This window comes from Scyliorhinus canicula, chromosome 2 (assembly GCF_902713615.1).
Source record: "Scyliorhinus canicula chromosome 2, sScyCan1.1, whole genome shotgun sequence".
Classification (NCBI taxonomy): domain Eukaryota; kingdom Metazoa; phylum Chordata; class Chondrichthyes; order Carcharhiniformes; family Scyliorhinidae; genus Scyliorhinus; species Scyliorhinus canicula.
In genome coordinates, this window is record NC_052147.1 from 155,918,356 (window position 1) to 155,936,716 (window position 18,361).

Below are 18,361 nucleotides of genomic sequence, written 5' to 3' on the forward strand. Positions count from 1 at the left end.
AATGTGAAGTCGTATGGAGTTCAGGGTGTACTAGCTCGATAGATAAAGAACTGGCTGGGCAACAGGAGACAGAGAGTAGTGGTGGAAGGGAGTGTCTCAAAATGGAGAAAGGTGACTAGTGGTGTTCCACAGGGATCCGTGCTCAGACCACTGTTGTTTGTGATATACATAAATGATCTGGACGAAGGTACAAGTGGTCTGATGAGCAAGTTTGCAGACGATACTAAGATTGGTGGAGTTGCAGATAGTGAGGCGGACTGTCAGAGAATACAGCAAAATATAGATAGATTGGAGAGTTGGGCAGAGAAATGGCAGACGGAGTTCAATCCAGAAAAATGCGAGGTGATGCATTTTGGAAATTCTAACTCAAGAGCAGACTATATGGTCAATGGAAGGGTCCTGGGGAAAATTGATGTACAGAGAAATCTGGGAGTTCAGGTCCATTGTACCCTGAAGGTGGCAACGCAGGTCGATAGAGTGGTCAAGAAGGCATACAGCATGCTTGCCTTCATCGGACGGGGTATTGAGTACAAGAGTCGGCAGGTCATGTTACAGTTGTATCGGACTTAGGCCACATTTGGAATACTGCGTGCAGTTCTGGTCGCCGCATTACCAGAAGGATGTGGATGCTTTAGAGAGGGTGCAGAGGAGGTTCACCAGGATGTTGGCTGGTATGGAGGGTGCTAGCTATGAAGAAAGGTTGAGTAGATTAGGATTGTTTTCATTGGAAAGACTGAGGTCGAGGGGAGACCTGATTGAGGTCTACAAAATTGAGAGGTATGGACAGGGTGGATAGCAACAAGCTTTTTCCAAGAGTGGGGGTGTCAATTACAAGGGGTCACGATTTCAAGGTGAGAGGGGAAAAGTTTACGGGAGATGTGTGTGGAAAGTTTTTTTACACAGAGGGTGGTGGGTGCCTGGAATGCTTTGCCAGCGGAGGTGGTAGAGGCGGGTACGATAGCATCATTTAAGATGCATCTGGACAGATATATGAACGGGTGGGGAACAGAGAGAAGTAGACCTTGGAAAATAGGCAACAGGTTTAGATAAAGGATCTGGATCGGCGCAGGCTGGGAGGGCCGAAGGGCCTGTTCCTGTGCTGTAATTTTCTTTGTTCATTGTTATTAGCAACAAAGTCGTATTTTTGACACTTCCAACCAATCAGGCTACTGACTCTTACTGGAAGGTAAAATAAGAGTCCCACCACCCGGTGCCCGATGCGGCATTGCCTGAAGTAGAGGTGACGCTAGGTTGGCTCGATGACCTGAGAATCATCCTGCTGGGGAAGTTTGCGGGGCAGCACTGGTCGTCCCTGTCATAAAGCCCATCGGCATTTAAGGGGCATCTTGACAAATACATGAATAGGATGGGAATAGAGGGATACGAACCCAGGAAGTGTGGAAGATTTTAGTTTAGACGGGCAGCATGGTCGGCACGGGCTTGGAGGGCCTGTTCCTGTGCTGTACTTTTCTTTGTTCTTTGTTCTTGTTATTTGTTACATAAGAACATAAGAACTAGGAGCAGGAGTAGGCCATCTGGCCATGTGGGCTCAGCTCCACTTTCTGGCCCGAACACCATAACCCTTAATCCCTTTATTCTTCAAAAAACTATCTATCTTTACCTTAAAAACATGTAATGAAGGAGCCTCAACTGCTTCACTGGGCAAGGAATTCCATAGATTCACAACCCTTTGGGTGAAGAAGTTCCTCCTAAACTCAGTCCTAAATCTACTTCCCCTTATTTTAAGGCTATGTCCCCTACCTTCCTTCCTTCTGGAAGGACCATACACAAGCATTGTCCAATTGAAATCACTGACAAGCTATATGCGATCACGATGAGAGAGTTCAGTTACAGGGTTAATTTTAGTAGAATGTAATTGCACACAATGGGCGGCACAGTGGCACAATGGTCAGTCGGGACCCGGGTTCAATTCCGATCTTGGGTGACTGTCCGTGTGAGCTTCGGTTTCCTTCCACAGTCCAAAGATGTGCGGGTTAGGTGGATTTCGTCATACTAAATTGCCCCAGAGTATCCAACAGTTAGGTCGGGTTCCGGAATAGGGCAGGGGTGTGGGCCCAGGTAGTGTGTGCTCTTTCAGAGAGTCAGTGCAGACTCAATGGGCCAAATGGCCTTCTTTTATACTGTAGGGATTCCATGAATACAGGTAAACTCAGACTTAGGGCGTGGGCAAAAACATCGCAGATGCGATAATGTGGACAAGTGTGAGGTTATTCGACTTCCGGTGGCGGCATGTAGGAGGAGGTCGCACATTGGAGGGCTTCTGCTCGAGGCTTGATTTTTTAGAATTGGCTGCCTGGCACAGGGGCAATTTTTGGCTAAATAAGTGCAGGAAGACATGAGGAGGAAAGATGTCCAAAATCCAAAGGAAAACGGCTGGAATGAAAATTTACCGTCAAGTGGAAGGGTCGGCTCAGGAATTGGAGGGAAGGCGGAGGCTGGGTCGCCGGGTGAGGCCGCACTGCTCACGGCAGAAAATATGACCGAGGTGATGGTCATGGAACTTGAAAAACAGTTCACAAAGCACATGGAGTTGATGAGGAAGGAGATGGTGGCGGTATTGAAGTTGCTGGTGGAGGAGGCAATTGCCCCGGTGAGGGCATCGGTATCGAGAGTATCAGCCGAGGTATGGGAGCACGGTGAGACAATGAAGGAAGTGGCAGAGGCCTTGTCGCAACACAGTGACGAACTCACCTCAATGGGTAAGGAGCTGCGGAGGGAGGTGGAGGCCAACAAGGGTCTATGAGCCAAAATGGAGGACTTGGAAAACAGATCTAGGTGGCAAAATTTGAGAATCATGGGTCTGCCCAAAGGGGTGGAGGACCTGAGGCCGACGGAGTATTTTGCCAAGATGTTGGCGGAGGTGTGGGAGGAGGACAATCCCTTTCGGTAGGAACTAGATCGGGCTCAAAGGGCGTGGAGGCCTAAACCAAAGGCGAATGAGCCGCCAAGAGCAATGACTATTTGTTTCCGTAGATACCGCATGAAGGAGAAGGTCCTGTGTTGGGCAAAGCAGAAGCGGAAGGTGAAGTGGGCTGGAGCTGGTATACATATATAGCAGAACTTTACTGTGGAGTTGGCGAGGAGGCGGGAGGCACTGTATAACAGCAGGGTGCGGTGCCGCACAGTGTACCCAGCTAAGTTGAGGGTGACCTACAAATCCAAAGATATTTATTTTGAGACGGTGGAGGTGGCAGAGGTGTTCGTGAAGACAGAAGGACTGGGGCAGAATTGAGAAATGGGACTGAGGAGTGGTCTTGTACTGAGGGTAGGGGGTTTGTAGGAGTGTATGTAGCTTTATTTTTTTCACTGCACGTTGGCATACGTGCTAAATGAGTCGACGTTGTCTATTTGGACATGGTAAGAGTTGGGATTTTCTTTTTCAATGAAGGTTCTTTGAGGTTTGAGTCTACACTGGGGTTGTGTATTGAAGGGGATTTCTTTGTTCTCCTGGGACCAGGCAGTGGGGAGGGGATTGGAGGGGAGTGAGGCCTGGGTAGGGCCTCCACACTGGCTAGTTTAAGCTGGCCAGTGAATGGGGGTGTGGTGGGGGGAGGCTGCGGCCATCAGAGCCTGATAGAACAGGTTTTGATGAGATGAGGAGGGGTGAAAAGTTGGGGAAGTTGACCAATACTGGGTGAGGTGGTTTTGAGAGGAAGTGGAGCGGAGGAGTCCAGGAGGAGAGTTCTACAATTCATGGGTGTCATTCATTGTACACGTTCGGGAATTGGATGACCTTGAATATTGGTGGGCGGGGTGGGGGGGGGGACTATATATGTTAATGGTGACTATGGGCGATTCCAGATTCCTGTTTGGGTTTTTTATTCTGACATTTATGTTGTCATGCGGGCTATTGTTTGGGAGTTGTCGGGAGGATGGGATCGTTGTTGCTAATAATTGGCATTATATTCGTTACCGTTTACTGTTTGTTGTTGGGTGTAAAGTTTGAAGAATATGTGAAAAAGGAGAATAAAAAATATATTTTTTTTAAAGTGAGAAGTTATTCACTTTGGTAGGAGGAACAGGGTGCAGGGTATTTCTCAAATGGTAGGAGATTGAGAAATGTTGATGTCCTACAGGACCTGAGTGTTAATTCAAGTCACTGAAAGCCAACATAGAGGTGCAGGAAGTAATTAGGAAGGTAAATTGTTTGTTAGCCTATATTACAAGAGGATTTGAGTACAGAAGTAAAGTTATCTTGCTTTAATTGTGTAGATCCTTGATTAGGCCGCACCTAGAGTATAGGGTACAGTTTTGGTCCTCTTACCAAAGGATATACTTGCCATAGAGGGAGAGAAGCAGAGGTTCGCCAGACTGATGCCTGGGGTGGCAGAATTGTCCTTTGAGGAGAGATTAAGGACTACGTTTGGCCTACATTTGTTAGAGTTTGGCTGAATGAGAGGTGATGTCATTGAAACGTACAAAATTCTTACAGGTCTAGACAGAGTAGATGCAGAAATGATGGCATCTGGCAGGGGTATTGAAGTCTTGAACCAGGGGGCGCAGTCTCAGAATAAGGGGCAAGCTATTTCAGACAGAGTTGAGGAACAGTTTCTTCAGTCAGTGCGTAGTAAATCTTTGGAATTCTTTACCGCAGAGGCCGTGGAAGTTCAATCATTGAGCATGTTCGAGGCAGAGATCAACAGATTTCTAGATACCAATGATATCAAAGGATCTGGAGATAGTGCAGGAAAATAGCATTGGGACAGATGATCAATCATGATTTTAGTTGAATGGTGGAGCAAGCTTGAAGGGCTGAATGGTCTACTACTGCTCCATCTGTTGGGGCTGGTTTAGCTCACTCGGCTAAATCGCTGGCTTTTAAAGCAGACCAAGCACGCCAGCAGCACGGTTCAATTCCCGTACCAGCCTCCCCGGACAGGCGCCGGAATGTGGCGACTAGTGGCTTTTCACAATAACTTCATTGAAGCCTACTCGTGACAATAAGCGATTTTCATTTTCATTTTTCATTTCATGTTCCTAAATATGCTCTGCACGTCTGTAACACCATTCAACAAACAAAGCAGACACACTGACCAGAAAACATGCACACACTACTTTAAATCTTGCCATTTTAACAAATGCGCAGAAATCTTAAAAGTACATATGATGGCACCATGCGAATAATAATATTGACATCAGGGACGGGATTCTCCGGTTTCCCAGCAGCCAGGAAACCTGCAGGCAGGGTTGCTATGCCAGCAAGAAAAGAGAATTTCAATGGCCATATTTATTAATAATTGTTTATTTACTATTCAAATGTGCAATTAGCCACATCCGAGTTCCCAATTAAAACCCTAAAAGCATAAGAACTATGAGCAGGAGTAGGCCATCTAGCCCCTCGAGCCTGCTCCGCCATTCAATAAAAACATGGCTGATCTTTTTGTGGACTCAGCTCCACTTACCCGCTCAGCCACCATCACCCTTAATTCCTTTACTGTTCAAAAATCTAACTATCTTTGCCTTAAAAAAATTCAGCGAGGTAGCCTCAACTGCTTCACTGGGCAGGGAATTCCACAGATTCACAACTCTTTGGGTGAAGAAGTTCCTCCTCAACTCAGTCCTAAATCTGCTCCCCCTTATTTTGAGGCTATGCCTCCTTGTTCTAGTTTCACACGCCAGTGGAAACAACCTCTCTGCTTCCATCTTATCTATTCCCTTCATAATTTTATACGTTTCTATAAAATCCCCCCTCATTCTTCTAAGTTCCAGTGAGTATAGTCCCAGCCTACTCAGGTGTCTCCTCATAAACCAATCTCTCAACTCTAGAATCAACCTAGTGAACCACCTCTGCAGCCCCTCCAGTGCCAGTATGTCCTTTTCTCAAGGAAGGAGACCAAAAATGTACACAGTACTCCAAGTGTGGCCTCAGCAACACCCTATATAGCTGCAAAATAACCTCCCTGTTTTTAAACTCCATCTCTCTCGCAATGAAGGACAAAATTCAATTTGCCTTCGTAACCATGTGGTTAAAGTGTTGGAAAACATGGTCCTACATTGCTCCCCAACCAAAAGGATAAATGACAGTAAATGAAGGACATACAAAAACTGCCAGGATGCCTCAATAAATGTTTTGATTTTGGTTTTCTTTTGGGGAGATGGGGTGGGGAACTTAGCAAACCTCTATTTAAAAACTTTAGCAATGCTTTGTTGGGAACTGTGAGCAACCACCACTCTATGGTAAAGCTGAAAACAGTTGGGCTTTATTCACAGCCGTTAGGAATGGCCAGGTTCTCTCGGTCCCGAAAAGCACCCAGTGTTCCTCAGATTATTTTGGAATATTAAGGTATCTCACAATTTTGAGCAACAGGTGCAGCTAGGCATTTCACAAAGCCACTATTGTAGTATCAATCTCCTCTAACAGGATGCTGCCATCATGTTAAAAAGACATTCTGCCTACCACACAAATGAGCAGAGTAGGTACTGTATGAATTTCAGTGTCGGTGTGATGCCAGGTAGGCCATACATCCCAACAACCAGGAGAATGTATCAAACAGCACATCCTTTAGGCTATTCGCAACAGGCAAAGTACTGATCGTACTAAACCAGCCTGTGCTTGCAAAACTCAAAGCATAGTGTCCAACATTAGATGTGATTCTGCAGTTGGACAATACTTGCTAAACAATCCTGATTGTACCACGAATTGACACCAATTTAAGGTTATTAGTCAAGCTTACAGTGTGGCTCACTTACCCATGTTAGAGGCTACATATAATCACCACAGGGTCCTGTCCAGTGCAAACAGAAAGAACATGGCCATGAATTGCAGCTTTTTCAACAAAGAAAAAACTAGCGGGACAGCCAATCCCTGGTTTATTCCGTTGGCAATGCCTTGACCTATCATTGTTGACCTGGCTGGTTTGAATTTTAACCAAAACTAGGCAGTTAACTGTCCCTGGTGTAATATTCACATCAATGTCTCTACCAATCAGAGTCCATTTGCCAACCAAACAATACCCTGTTCTCATGCATTAGAAGTTGTTCCCTTGAAATTTGGTATTCTTGCAAATCTGTCCTGATCAATGCAAGGTGAAAAGCTTTGGCAGCATGTCTCCTTTTTCAGCAATACTCACTAGCAAGTGACTGCCTTAAGATTGTACAGAAGCAAGTGTCAGGTGGATGTACCTTTAAGAAATGGGTGTTTATCAAATAGCTGCAGGGATGCCAGTGTGCGGGTAGAGCTGGGCTGACTTTGTCGTTTTACTTTCGTTTTGAGCTGAAAATCTGCTTTGTGGCTTTTTTTTTGGTTTTGTTTTCAGAGTTGTTTTCAAAGCAAGCAGATGTGTAAAATGATCTTTCTACAAGCTAAAGAATGTCTTCAGCTCATCAATGATTTCAAAGTAACACCTGTTTCTGTAAGGAATGCAAACCCACTGTCTTTGTTAAAAAAAAACATTTTTTGACTTATGGATGTTGTTTGAAAAGTATTAAGGGTTACCTATAGTGTATTGCATCTATGGGGTTACGTGTGTTGGTGGTTGATAAGATGTTTACTGTGTGTTTATGAAATGTTAATGTTCATAGAATAAACATTGTTTTGTTTTAAAAATACTTTTAAGGTCTCTGTTGCATAACACCTGGAGAGTGGACCCTTGTGCTCCCCATAACCAAAATCTATTAAAAGTCATGGGTCAGGTGAACTCCATGATATATTTGGAATTTTCTAAACCCTGGCCCATAACAAATGTTTCATAACTGCAAAGAACAATTCTGGTGAAAGGTCATTGACTTGAAAAGTTAACAGTTTCTCTCTTCAAAGGCAGTCTGATTTAAGAGTATTTCCAGTGTTTTTTGGTTTTCAACTTCAAATGGTGTTGCTCAACTCTTTCAAAAACAGCTAAATAAATGTCTCGTGAGGAACATAATTGGTAGTTTCAGGCATCAGTGTGGACTGAAATGATTATCTACTTCACAGGCCATAATAATATTCTGCTGTTGAGCTCTCGTGTGGGGAGAGTGCTATCCGCAGAAAGCTACTGAGCAGGATAGATTTTTAAAAAATTCTTCCACAGGATGTGGACATTGCTGGCTCGGCAAGCATTGTTGTGCGTCCTTGATTGGTTTCTTGAACTGCTGCAGTCGGTGTGGTGTAGATACATCCACAAGGTCTTTGGGAGTTCCAGGATGTTACTCAACTATCGTGAAAGAACGATGATACATTACAATGTCAGGATGGTGTGTGACTTGGGAAGGGCCTTGAAGGTGGTGGTGTTCTCATGCATTTGCTGCCCTTGTCTCTCTAGGTGGTAGAGGTTTCAGGCTTGGAAGATGCTGTTGAAGGAGCCTTGGTGAGCTGCTGCAGTGCATCATGTGGGTGGTGCACACTGCTGCCACTGTGCGTCAGTGATTGAGGAAGTGAATGTTGAAGGTGGTGGATGAGGTGCCAGTCAGGCTAGCTGTTTTGTTCTGGATGGTCTTATATTTCTTGAATATTTAGTGGAGCTGCACACATCCAGGCAAGTTGAGAGTGTTCCATCACACTTCTGACTTGTAAATTTTAGATGGTGGACAGGCTTTGTGCAGTCAGGAAGTGAATTACACGTTCCACAATTTCCGGTGTCTGACCTGCTCTTGTAGCCACAGTATTTATTTGGCTGGTCTAATTTCTGATCAATAGTAACCCTAGGGGTGTCAGTGATGGCAATGCCACTAAATGTCACAGGGAAGTGGTTAGATTCTCTTCTCTGTTTTACTTTGCATCCCACGCCAAGCTTCGCTCACTGTCTCATTGTCTCCAATTTTCTTCCTAGGGTCTGTAATTTTCTTTCCTGGACCTGTGCTCTCAAGGTTCCTCTCTTTGGCTCTCTCACTCGTACCTCTCTTTTTCCAACTGGTATCTAGCCGCCACTTCTTTTTGCCAGAATCACCTTGTCCACAAAAAGATGCAAGCTACCCTGACCACATGATCAATCTACCTTTTTCTTTCCACCATTTTCTCCTGTGTGAATGCCAGTGATGAGTGCTCTGCTGCAGAGCGCTGTTGCTACAGGCTGCTTTGACACATTCTCTGCATGCAGGGACAAGCAAAGGATGATGATTGTGCTGTACCATTTACAGCTCCTTTAAAATCATCTTTTGTTTCTTCATTTGTTCTATCACTACCCTTTTTTGCCTTGCAACATCATCTCCTAATCTCAATCTTTTTCACCCTTCACAGACTTTCCTTTCCATTCTTTCCTCTCTTTCGCTAACTTAAAATCTGATACATCTGCAATATTTTCCACTCCTGACAAAAAGTCGCAGACCTGAAACATTTAACTCTGTTTCAGTACCTCCATATATTCTGCCTGATCTGCTGAGAATTTTTAGCATTTTCAGTTTATATTATCTAATTTCTAAGATTGCATATAGATTGTTGGTTAAGCCGCAGTTTGGACATTATATTCTGTTTTACATGCCTCACTTTAGGAAGCTGTCAAGGTCACTGTGAGATTATAGAACTATTTCACGAAGGTTATAACATAAACGATAGACTTCAATTAGAAAAAAAAGGAGATAACTGGGTTCTATTAGAATAAAGACTTCTTTTTTACAGATGTAACCAAATCTTCAAATTGAATCAAACATTTAGAAAATCCCGCTGGTCAGTGAAACGGTAACCAGAGGACATAAATTTCTGATCAAAAAACCAAAGAAAGGAATTAAAGTAAACTTCCGTACACAGGTGTATAAGCATAGAATGCTGATGGAAGTGGAATCTATAGAGCTTTTGGAAAAGAAATATCCAGAAGGATATCAGGAAATGAGATCAAGTACATAGGTTCTTACAAGGATGCTATGGTTTTAATGTCCATCTCCTATAGTTCAATGAACACCTGGAGATATAATGTCGAGCTTTTCTCACGGCTATTCGAATTTAATCAGCAAGTACCAATTTTTCAATTCACCACTACCACCACCAGCAGCAGTGTCTTTGACATAAGTTAGAATATGTCCCAAATACCTGAGGTTTTGGGGAAGAAAACAGGCACAAAGATTTAGAAATTATAAATGTGTTTTTGTATAGTGCCTCTCACAACTTCAGCATTTCACAGCCAGTGATGTACTCTGAAGTATACTTGCTGGTGTTACAATGTAGGTATTTGGGACTGCTATTTAGAAAGGATGACCAAATGCTTAGTATAAGAATAAAAGCAAAATCCTGTGGATACCGGAAACACTGGATGAACAGGGGTATCCACTTGCTGAAGTCTAGGTCTGAGGCGTTCAAGTCAGGCGACCCTGACTTCTACAAGAAAGCCAGATTATGATCTAAAGAAATCCATCAAAGATGCCAAAACACAGTACCGGACCAAGCTTGAGTCCCAGGCTAGCCACAAGGATCCCCGCCGCCTATGGCAAGGTCTCCAAAACATAAAAGGCTACAAGATGAAGGCATGTAAAATCGTTGGCCCCAACGCACCCCTCCCTGATGAGCTGAATGCATTCTATGCCCGCTTTGAGCAAGAGGTCAGCGAGAGCGAGCTCTCCATCCCAGAAGCCGTGGATGAACTTGTATCTGAGATCACCACTGCAGACATCAGAGCAGCCTTCTTAAAGGTCAACGCGCGGAAAGCCACTGGCCCGGATGGGGTACCCGGATGAGCACTCAGGTCTTGTGCGGATCAGCTGGCGGGGGTATCCGCAGACATCTTCAACCTCTCTTTACAACAATCTGAGGTCCCTATCTGCTTCAAGAAGACGACCATCATCCCTGTACCAAAAAAAAGTCAAGCAGCGTGCCTTAATGACTATCGTCCAGTGGCTCTTACATCCATCATCGTGAAGTGCTTCGAAAGGTTAGTCATGGCACAAATCAACTCCAGCCTCCCAGACTGCCTTGATCCACTACAGTTTGACTACCGCTGCAACAGGTCCACAGCAGATGCCATCCCCATGGCCCTGAACTCTACCCTGGAACACGTAGATAGCAAAGACACCTATGTCAGACTCCTATTTATCGACTACAGCTCAGCCTTCAACACCATCATTTCTACAAAACTTATCTCCAAACTCCGTGGCCTTGGCTCCTCCCTCTGCGACTGGATCCTGAACTTTTCCAACCCACAGACCACAATCAGTAAAGAGTGGCAACAACACCTCCTCCACGATCATCCTCAACACCGGTGCCCTACAAGGCTGTGTCCTCAGCCCCCTACTATACTCCTTATATACCTATGACTGTGTGGCCAAATTCCCTCCAACTTGATTTTCAAATTTGCTGATGACACTATCGCAGTGGGTCGGATTTCAAACAATGAAGAGACAGAGTACAGGAATGAGATAGAGAATCTGGTGAACTGGTGCGACTACAACAATTTCTCCCTCAATGTCAACAAAACGAAGGAGATTATCATCGACTTCAGGAAGCATAGTGGAGAACATGCCCCTGTCTACATCAATGCGAACGAAGTAGAAAGGGTCGAGAGCTTCAAGTTTTTAGGTGTACAGATCACCTGTCTTGGTCCCCCCATGCCGACACTATAGTTAAGAATGCCGCCAACGACTCTACTTTCTCAGAAGACTGAGGAAATTTGGCATGTGAGGTGCGACCCTCACCAACTTCTACAGATGCACCATAGAAAGCATTCTTTCTGGTTGTATCACAGCTTGGCATGGTTCCTGCTCTGCCCAAGACCGCAGGAAACTACAAAAGGTTGTGAATGTAGCCCAGTCCATCACGCAAACCAGCCTCCCATCCATTGACCCTATCTATAATTCCCGCTGCCTCAGAAAGGCAGCTAGCATAATTAAGGGCCCCACGCACCCTGGATATACTCTCTTCCACCTCCTTCCGTCAGGAAAAAGATACCAAAGTTTGAGGTCACGTACCAACCGACTCAAGAACAGCTTCTTTCTTCCCTACTGTCATCAGACTTTTGAATGGACCTTCCTCGTATTAAGTTGATCTTTTCTCTACATCTTGCTATAACTGTAACATTATATTCTGCAGTCTCTCTTTCCTTCCTTATGTACAGTATGCATTGTTTGTACAGCATGCAAGAAACAATACTTTTCACTGTATACTAATACATGTGACAATAATAAATCAAATCAAATCAAATCAAAATCTGAAATTAAAATAGAATTTGCTGCAAAAACTCGCAGGTCTGGCAACATCAATGGAGAAAGAATCAGAGTTTGCATTGTGAATTCAATATGACTTTTTCAGACCTGCTGAATGTACCAGCACTTTCTGCTGGCTGTAAGCAGACCTTAAGGGGAAGGAGGAAGTGAAGACCCAAAGGAGGTTTGGCAAAGGGATTCTTGGGAATAGGGTCTGGGTGATTGAAGGCAAAGCTGCCAATGTTAAGCTAAAAGGACTTCGACCTTGGAATGAAACAGAATTAAACATTTACAAACAGCAAGCATGCTAGATTGCTGTATAGTGACCACTGTTGGATCTGCATGTTCATGGTGTTGAATTAAAGCAACAGCAATGTTGTCCATCATGATCTGACAGTCAGACTGTTGGCTAGACTCACACAGGACGAACTGCCATTTGGACAAGACTGGAGGGACAATCTCTGCTCATGGAAAAAGATTACAGAAAGGAAGAAAAAGCTGGGGGTGCACAAATAATGAAAATATTAAGAAAAATATATTAAGAATGAAAAAAGAGCATAGAAACTAAATGGAAGAAATCACTGATGGTATTTATTGCCTGTTATTGGACTTGCAATGAAAATCTTTCAAACATAACAATGTAAAGGCTATGATCAAAATGAATCAAAATTTGGAAAAAACCTGAAAACAATGTATTTTTCACCAGTTTGTCTGAAGACAGCCACCAAGTCCAGTCACATTCTTCACAAATTATTTTCCCAAGCATAAATACAGCATTAAATAGCCCTCCAACGTATAAGCGTTTATCATCTGCCCTATTAATGTCTTATTTTATTGCTTAATGTTGAGTAACCATTTTCTGAAATTTCATTCTGGGATGTGGGCGTCACTGGCTAGGTCAGCATTTATTGCCCACCTCAATTGTCCTCAAGAAGGTGGTGGTGAGCTTCCTTCTTGAGCCGCCAAAGTCCGTGTGGCATAGGTTGTAGCCACCTGGGGTGGCCACTGCCCAACACAAAATGGAAGATTGCAAGGAATGCAGGGAAAATGGACATGTTGTAAAGCAAGCAGCTTTCAAAGCGATTGTATATTGGGACGGCTGCAGAAACCAGTTTTGACTGCTGCAGAAACCAGACAGCACTGTAAAAAGAAACCAGTTAACATACTAATGAGGCGATACCGGGCGATCCCCAGATACAATGGAAACAAGTTAAACACAGATCGATACATTCAATGGAAGGCCAGACCTTTTAGCGCCAGAGAAGCCCAAAACAATAAGTCCCAAGAACCGCCCCAGCGGCCGAGGAACTGCCCCATGATTGGGGGGTTCAAACATATCGATTGGGAAGAGACCCAATCGATTCCAAGCAGGTAAGGGAGTCTGCCCAAAGGGGCGTGGATCCCCTGGGACCTATAAAAGACAGGTTCACACATGGTTCAGTCTTCTGATCCAGCCTTCGGACAGCAGCCGCCAACAAGTAAGTGCCTCACAACGATCGCTACCAGAGATAGGCACTCCTGACCCCTTTTTATTGATACCAACCTGAAGTCTGCAGACCAGAGCAGAGCAAGAGGCCTTGTTCCCTGACCCAGCAGTTCCTTCGAGATAAGTATTAGTTATTTAGCGGTAGGAATAAGTTTAATCCTTTTAGCGTGTGCATGGGTAGTTATTATAATTGTATTATAATAAACTCAGTTGTTTGGACTTACTAATTGGTGAATGGTTTTATTGCTTTGAACTTCACCTTGAAACTTGTGGCGGTGTCTTAACGACGCCTGGCGACTCCAAAGCTTAGAAAAGAAACAGCCAAATTGAGTGCTAAGCACACTTTGCAGAACGACCAACAAGGTACACCCACAGTGCCGCTGGGGAGGGAGTTTTAGGATTTTGACCCAGCAACAGTACAGGAACAGCGACATATTTCCATGTCAGGATGGTGAGTGACTTGGAGGGGAACTTCCAGGTGGTACTGTTCCCACTTGTCTGCTGCACTTGTCTTCCTTGGCGATAGTGGTTGTGGGTTTCGAAGGTGCTGCCTAAGGAACTTTGAACCTGGAGTTCATCCTGTAGATGGTACACATTGCTGCTACTGTACGTCAATGGTGGAGGGAGGGAATATTTGTGGAAGGAATACACTGCTGCTACCCTGGGTCGGTGGTGGTGGGAGTGAATGTTTGTGGAAGGTATGCCAATCAAGCAGGCTGCTTTGTCCTGGATGGTGTCAATCTTCTGGAATGTTGTTGGCTGCACTCATCCAGGCAAGTGAAGAATATCAATCTGGCCTGTTCTTGCAGCCTCAGGATTTATATGGCCAATCCAGTTGACTTTCTGGTCAATGGCAACCCCCAGGATCTTAATACTGTTGGATTCAGCGATGGTAATGCCACTTAATGTGAAGAGGATGATTACATAGAACATAGAACATAGAACAGTACAGCACAGAACAGGCCCTTCGGCCCTCAATGTTGTGCCGAACAATGATCACCCTACTTTAAACCCACGTAACCCGTATACCCGTAACCCAACAATCCCCCCATTAACCTTACACTACGGGCAATTTAGCATGGCCAATCCACCTAACCCGCACATCTTTGGACTGTGGGAGGAAACCGGAGCACCCGGAGGAAACCCACGCACACACATGGAGGACGTGCAGACTCCACACAGACAGTGACCCAGCCGGGAATCGAACCTGGGACCCTGGAGCTGTGAAGCATTGATGCTAACCACCATGCTACCGTGAGGCCCATTACATTCTGTCTTGTTGGAGATAACCACTGCCTGGCATTTTTGGCATGAATGCTACTCGCCACTTGTCAGCCCAAGCCAGGATATTGTCCAAGTCTAGCTTCATTTGCACGTGGACGGTTTAGTATCGGAATCGTGAATAGTGATTGCATAATCATTGACCTTATGATGGAAGGAAGGTCATTGATAAAGCAGCTGAAGATGGTTCGGCCAGAACGAACTCCTGAAGCGATATCCTGCAGTTGAAATAACTTACCTCCAACAACCACAAACATCTTCCTTTGTATAAAACAACTCCAACCAGCAGAGAGATTTCCCCCTCATTCCCATTGATTCCAGTTTTTCTAGGACTCCTTGATGCCACATTTGCTCAAACGCTGCCTTGATTTCAAGAGATTTCATCTCTGGAATTCAGTTATTTTTCCCTTGTTTGAACCAGCGCTACAATGTCAGGAGCAGAGTGGCCCTGGCGGAACCTAAGCTGAGCATCAGTAAGGAGGTTATCACAAGTGTTGCTTTATAGTGATGTTGATGTGGAATCTTCTCCTCCAGATAGTCTTTGATTGTCCAACATAATTCACGGTTGGATGTAGCATGGTTTCAGAGCTGAGATCTGACCGGTTGGTTGTGAAATCGATTAGCACTCTCTATCACTTCCTATGTTTGGCATGTAAGTAGTCCTGTGCTGTAGTCTCACCAGGTTGACATCTTATCTTTAGGTATGCTTAGTGCGGCTCCTGACATGCGCTCCTGGGCTCTTCATTGAACCAGGGTTGATCCCCTAGCTTGATGGTAATGGTAGAGTGAGGGTCATGCCGGGCCACGAGGTTACAGATTGTTGTTGAGTTTAGTTCTGCTGCTGCTAATGGTGCACAGCACCTCATGGTTGCCCAGTTGCAAGATCTATTGAAAATCTGTCCCACTGAGCACGGTGGTAGCGCCACGCAACATGATCGGAGTATCCTCAATATGATGACGGAACTTTGTTTCCACAAGGACTGTGCAGTGGTCACTCCTACCAATATTGTCCATGAACATATACATCTACGACAAATGATCAGGTCTTTTTCCCTCTTTTTGGTTCCCTCACCACCTGCCACAAACCCAGTCTCACAGTTCTGTCCTTTGGAACACGACCAACTCGGTCAACAGCAGCGATGGACACTGAAGTCCCCCACCCGAAGTACAATGCCCTTGCCACCCTCAGCGCAACCTCTAAGTGGTGTTCCACATGGAGGAGTACCTATTCATCAGCTGAGGGAGGGCAGTGAATGACAGGAGGTGTCCTTGCCCATGTTTGACCTGATGTCATGTGACTTCATGGACTCCAGAGCTGATGTTGAGTAATCCCAGGCAATCCCCTCCTTAATGTATACCACTGTGCTGCCACCTCAGGTAGGCCTGAGCTGCCGGCGGGACAGAGCATATCCAGTGTCTGGGACATTGTCTATAAGGTATGATTCCCTAATTCTGACTAGATCAGGCTGTTGCTTGACAAGTCTGTGAAACAGTTCTCCCAATTTTAGCAAAGGCCCTGAGGTTAGTAAGGAGGACTTGGCAGGGTCAACTAGGCTGAGTCTGTCATTCTCATTTTCGGTGCCTTGGTCGATGCAAGGTGATGCATTTTGTTTCATTCCTTTTTGTCGACTTTGTAGAGGTTTTGATACAACTGAATGGCTTGGTAGGCCATTTCAGAATCAACCACATTTCTGTGGGTCTGGAGTCAGATGTAGGTCAGGCCAGATATGGATTACAGGTTCTTTTCCTAAAGGACATTAGTGAAGCAGCTGGGGTTTTTACGACAATCAACAATGGTTTTATGGTCATCATTAGACCTTTAATTCCTGGTTTTCTTTTGCCAGTAAATCATTCTGATTGAACTTTCAGGTGTTTCACAGAACATTTTGGTACCACCTATTTTATCAGAAAAAAACTGAATACTTCAGAATTAACAAAAACACATGCTAATAGCCAATAGTAACAATTGATAATTCATTGTGAAATCATTTCCTTTAGGAGTACTGACAATATTTAGAAATAACTCATGACTTTGCTTGATAAATTATTCTCACTATTAAAAATGTAGTCTTACCAGTACTGGACATATGATTCACTCTTGAAGGGGTCAGCAGCTCAATTGACTGATCTCGACCGGAAAGTCCATCTGAAAGTGAAAAGGATTCAAACTCATAACAGTCTGCGGCATCTGTTGTGATCCAGGCAGTTATATTTCCAAAGCATGGGGCATCCAGGGCTGGGAGGCGGGGCCAAAAAGAGGGATAGAAAGAGGAGAGATTGGGGGGGGGGGGGGGGGGGGGGGAAGAGAGATGGGGGGGGGGGAGATGGGGGGGGGGGAGATGGGGGGGGGGGAGAGATGGGGGGGGGGAGAGATGGGGGGGGTAGGGTAGAGAGAGAGATGGGGGGGGAGAGAGAGAGATGGGGGGGGAGAGAGAGAGATGGGGGGGGGAGAGAGAGAGATGGGGGGGGGGGGGGGGAGAGAGAGAGATGGGGGGGGGGGGAGAGAGAAAGATGGGGGGGGAGAGAGAGATGGGGGGGAGAGAGAGATGGGGTGGGAAGAGAGAGATGGGGGGGAAGAGAGAGATGGGGGGAAGAGAGAGATGGGGGGGGGAAGAGAGAGATGGGGGGGGGGAAAGAGAGAGATGGGGGGGGGGAAGAGAGAGATGGGGGGGGGAAGAGAGAGATGGGGGGGGGAAGAGAGAGATGGGGGGGGAAGAGAGAGATGGGGGGGGAAGAGAGAGATGGGGGGGGAAGAGAGAGATGGGGGGGAGAGAGAGATGGGGGGGAGAGAGAGAGAGATGGGGGGGAGATGGGGGGGAGATGGGGGGGGGGGAGATGGGGGGGAAGAGAGAGAGAGAGAGATGGGGGGGAGAGAGGTTGGGGGGGAGAGAGAGATGGGGGAGAGAGAGATGGGGGAGAGAGAGATGGGGGGAGAGAGAGATGGGGAGGGAGAGAGAGATGGGGGGAGAGAGAGAGATGGGGGGGGGAGAGAGAGATGGGGAGGGAGAGAGAGATGGGGAGGGAGAGAGAGATGGGGAGGGAGAGAGAGATGGGGGGAGAGAGAGAGATGGGGGGGAGAGAGACGGGGAGGGGGGGAGAGAGACGGGGAGGGGGGGAGAGAGACGGGGAGGGGGGGAGAGAGATTGGGGGGAGGGGAGGAGAGAGAAAGGAGAGATGGGGAGGAAGAGAGGAAGGAGCAAGAGGAGAGATGACGGGGAGAAAGAGATGGAGGAGAAAGAGAGATGGGGGGCGGTGGGGAGAGAAAGTGTGCATGCAGCACACGCCCAGCTGTGTGTGGAATTTATCACAAACAATGGAGTTTCCTCTGAATCAATAATATTTATTTAGTTTGCCAGTATTCACGTCTTCTTTTGCAACATTGAAGGTATACTTGCAATTGACAGAGTTACAAGGCACCTGCTTTGGGGGGGGGGGGGGGGGGAGAAGAAATTTCATTTTCATGTGATTTACGGACGATGTGGCTTGATGTTGACAGAAACCGAACCCTGGGAGGTGCGAGCTAAAAATAGC

The 18,361-nt window shown here is 45.7% G+C and overlaps 1 protein-coding gene across 1 annotated transcript in view; it reads right to left on the reverse strand.

Moving 5' to 3' along the window:
- The window catches only part of hdac4 (histone deacetylase 4), a 699,895-nt gene that overhangs the window by 432,207 nt on the left and 249,327 nt on the right, over nt 1-18,361 (reverse strand). Inside the window, 1 exon segment of the mRNA XM_038788077.1 lies at nt 16,905-16,976. Coding sequence (XP_038644005.1) covers nt 16,905-16,976 — 72 coding nt within the window.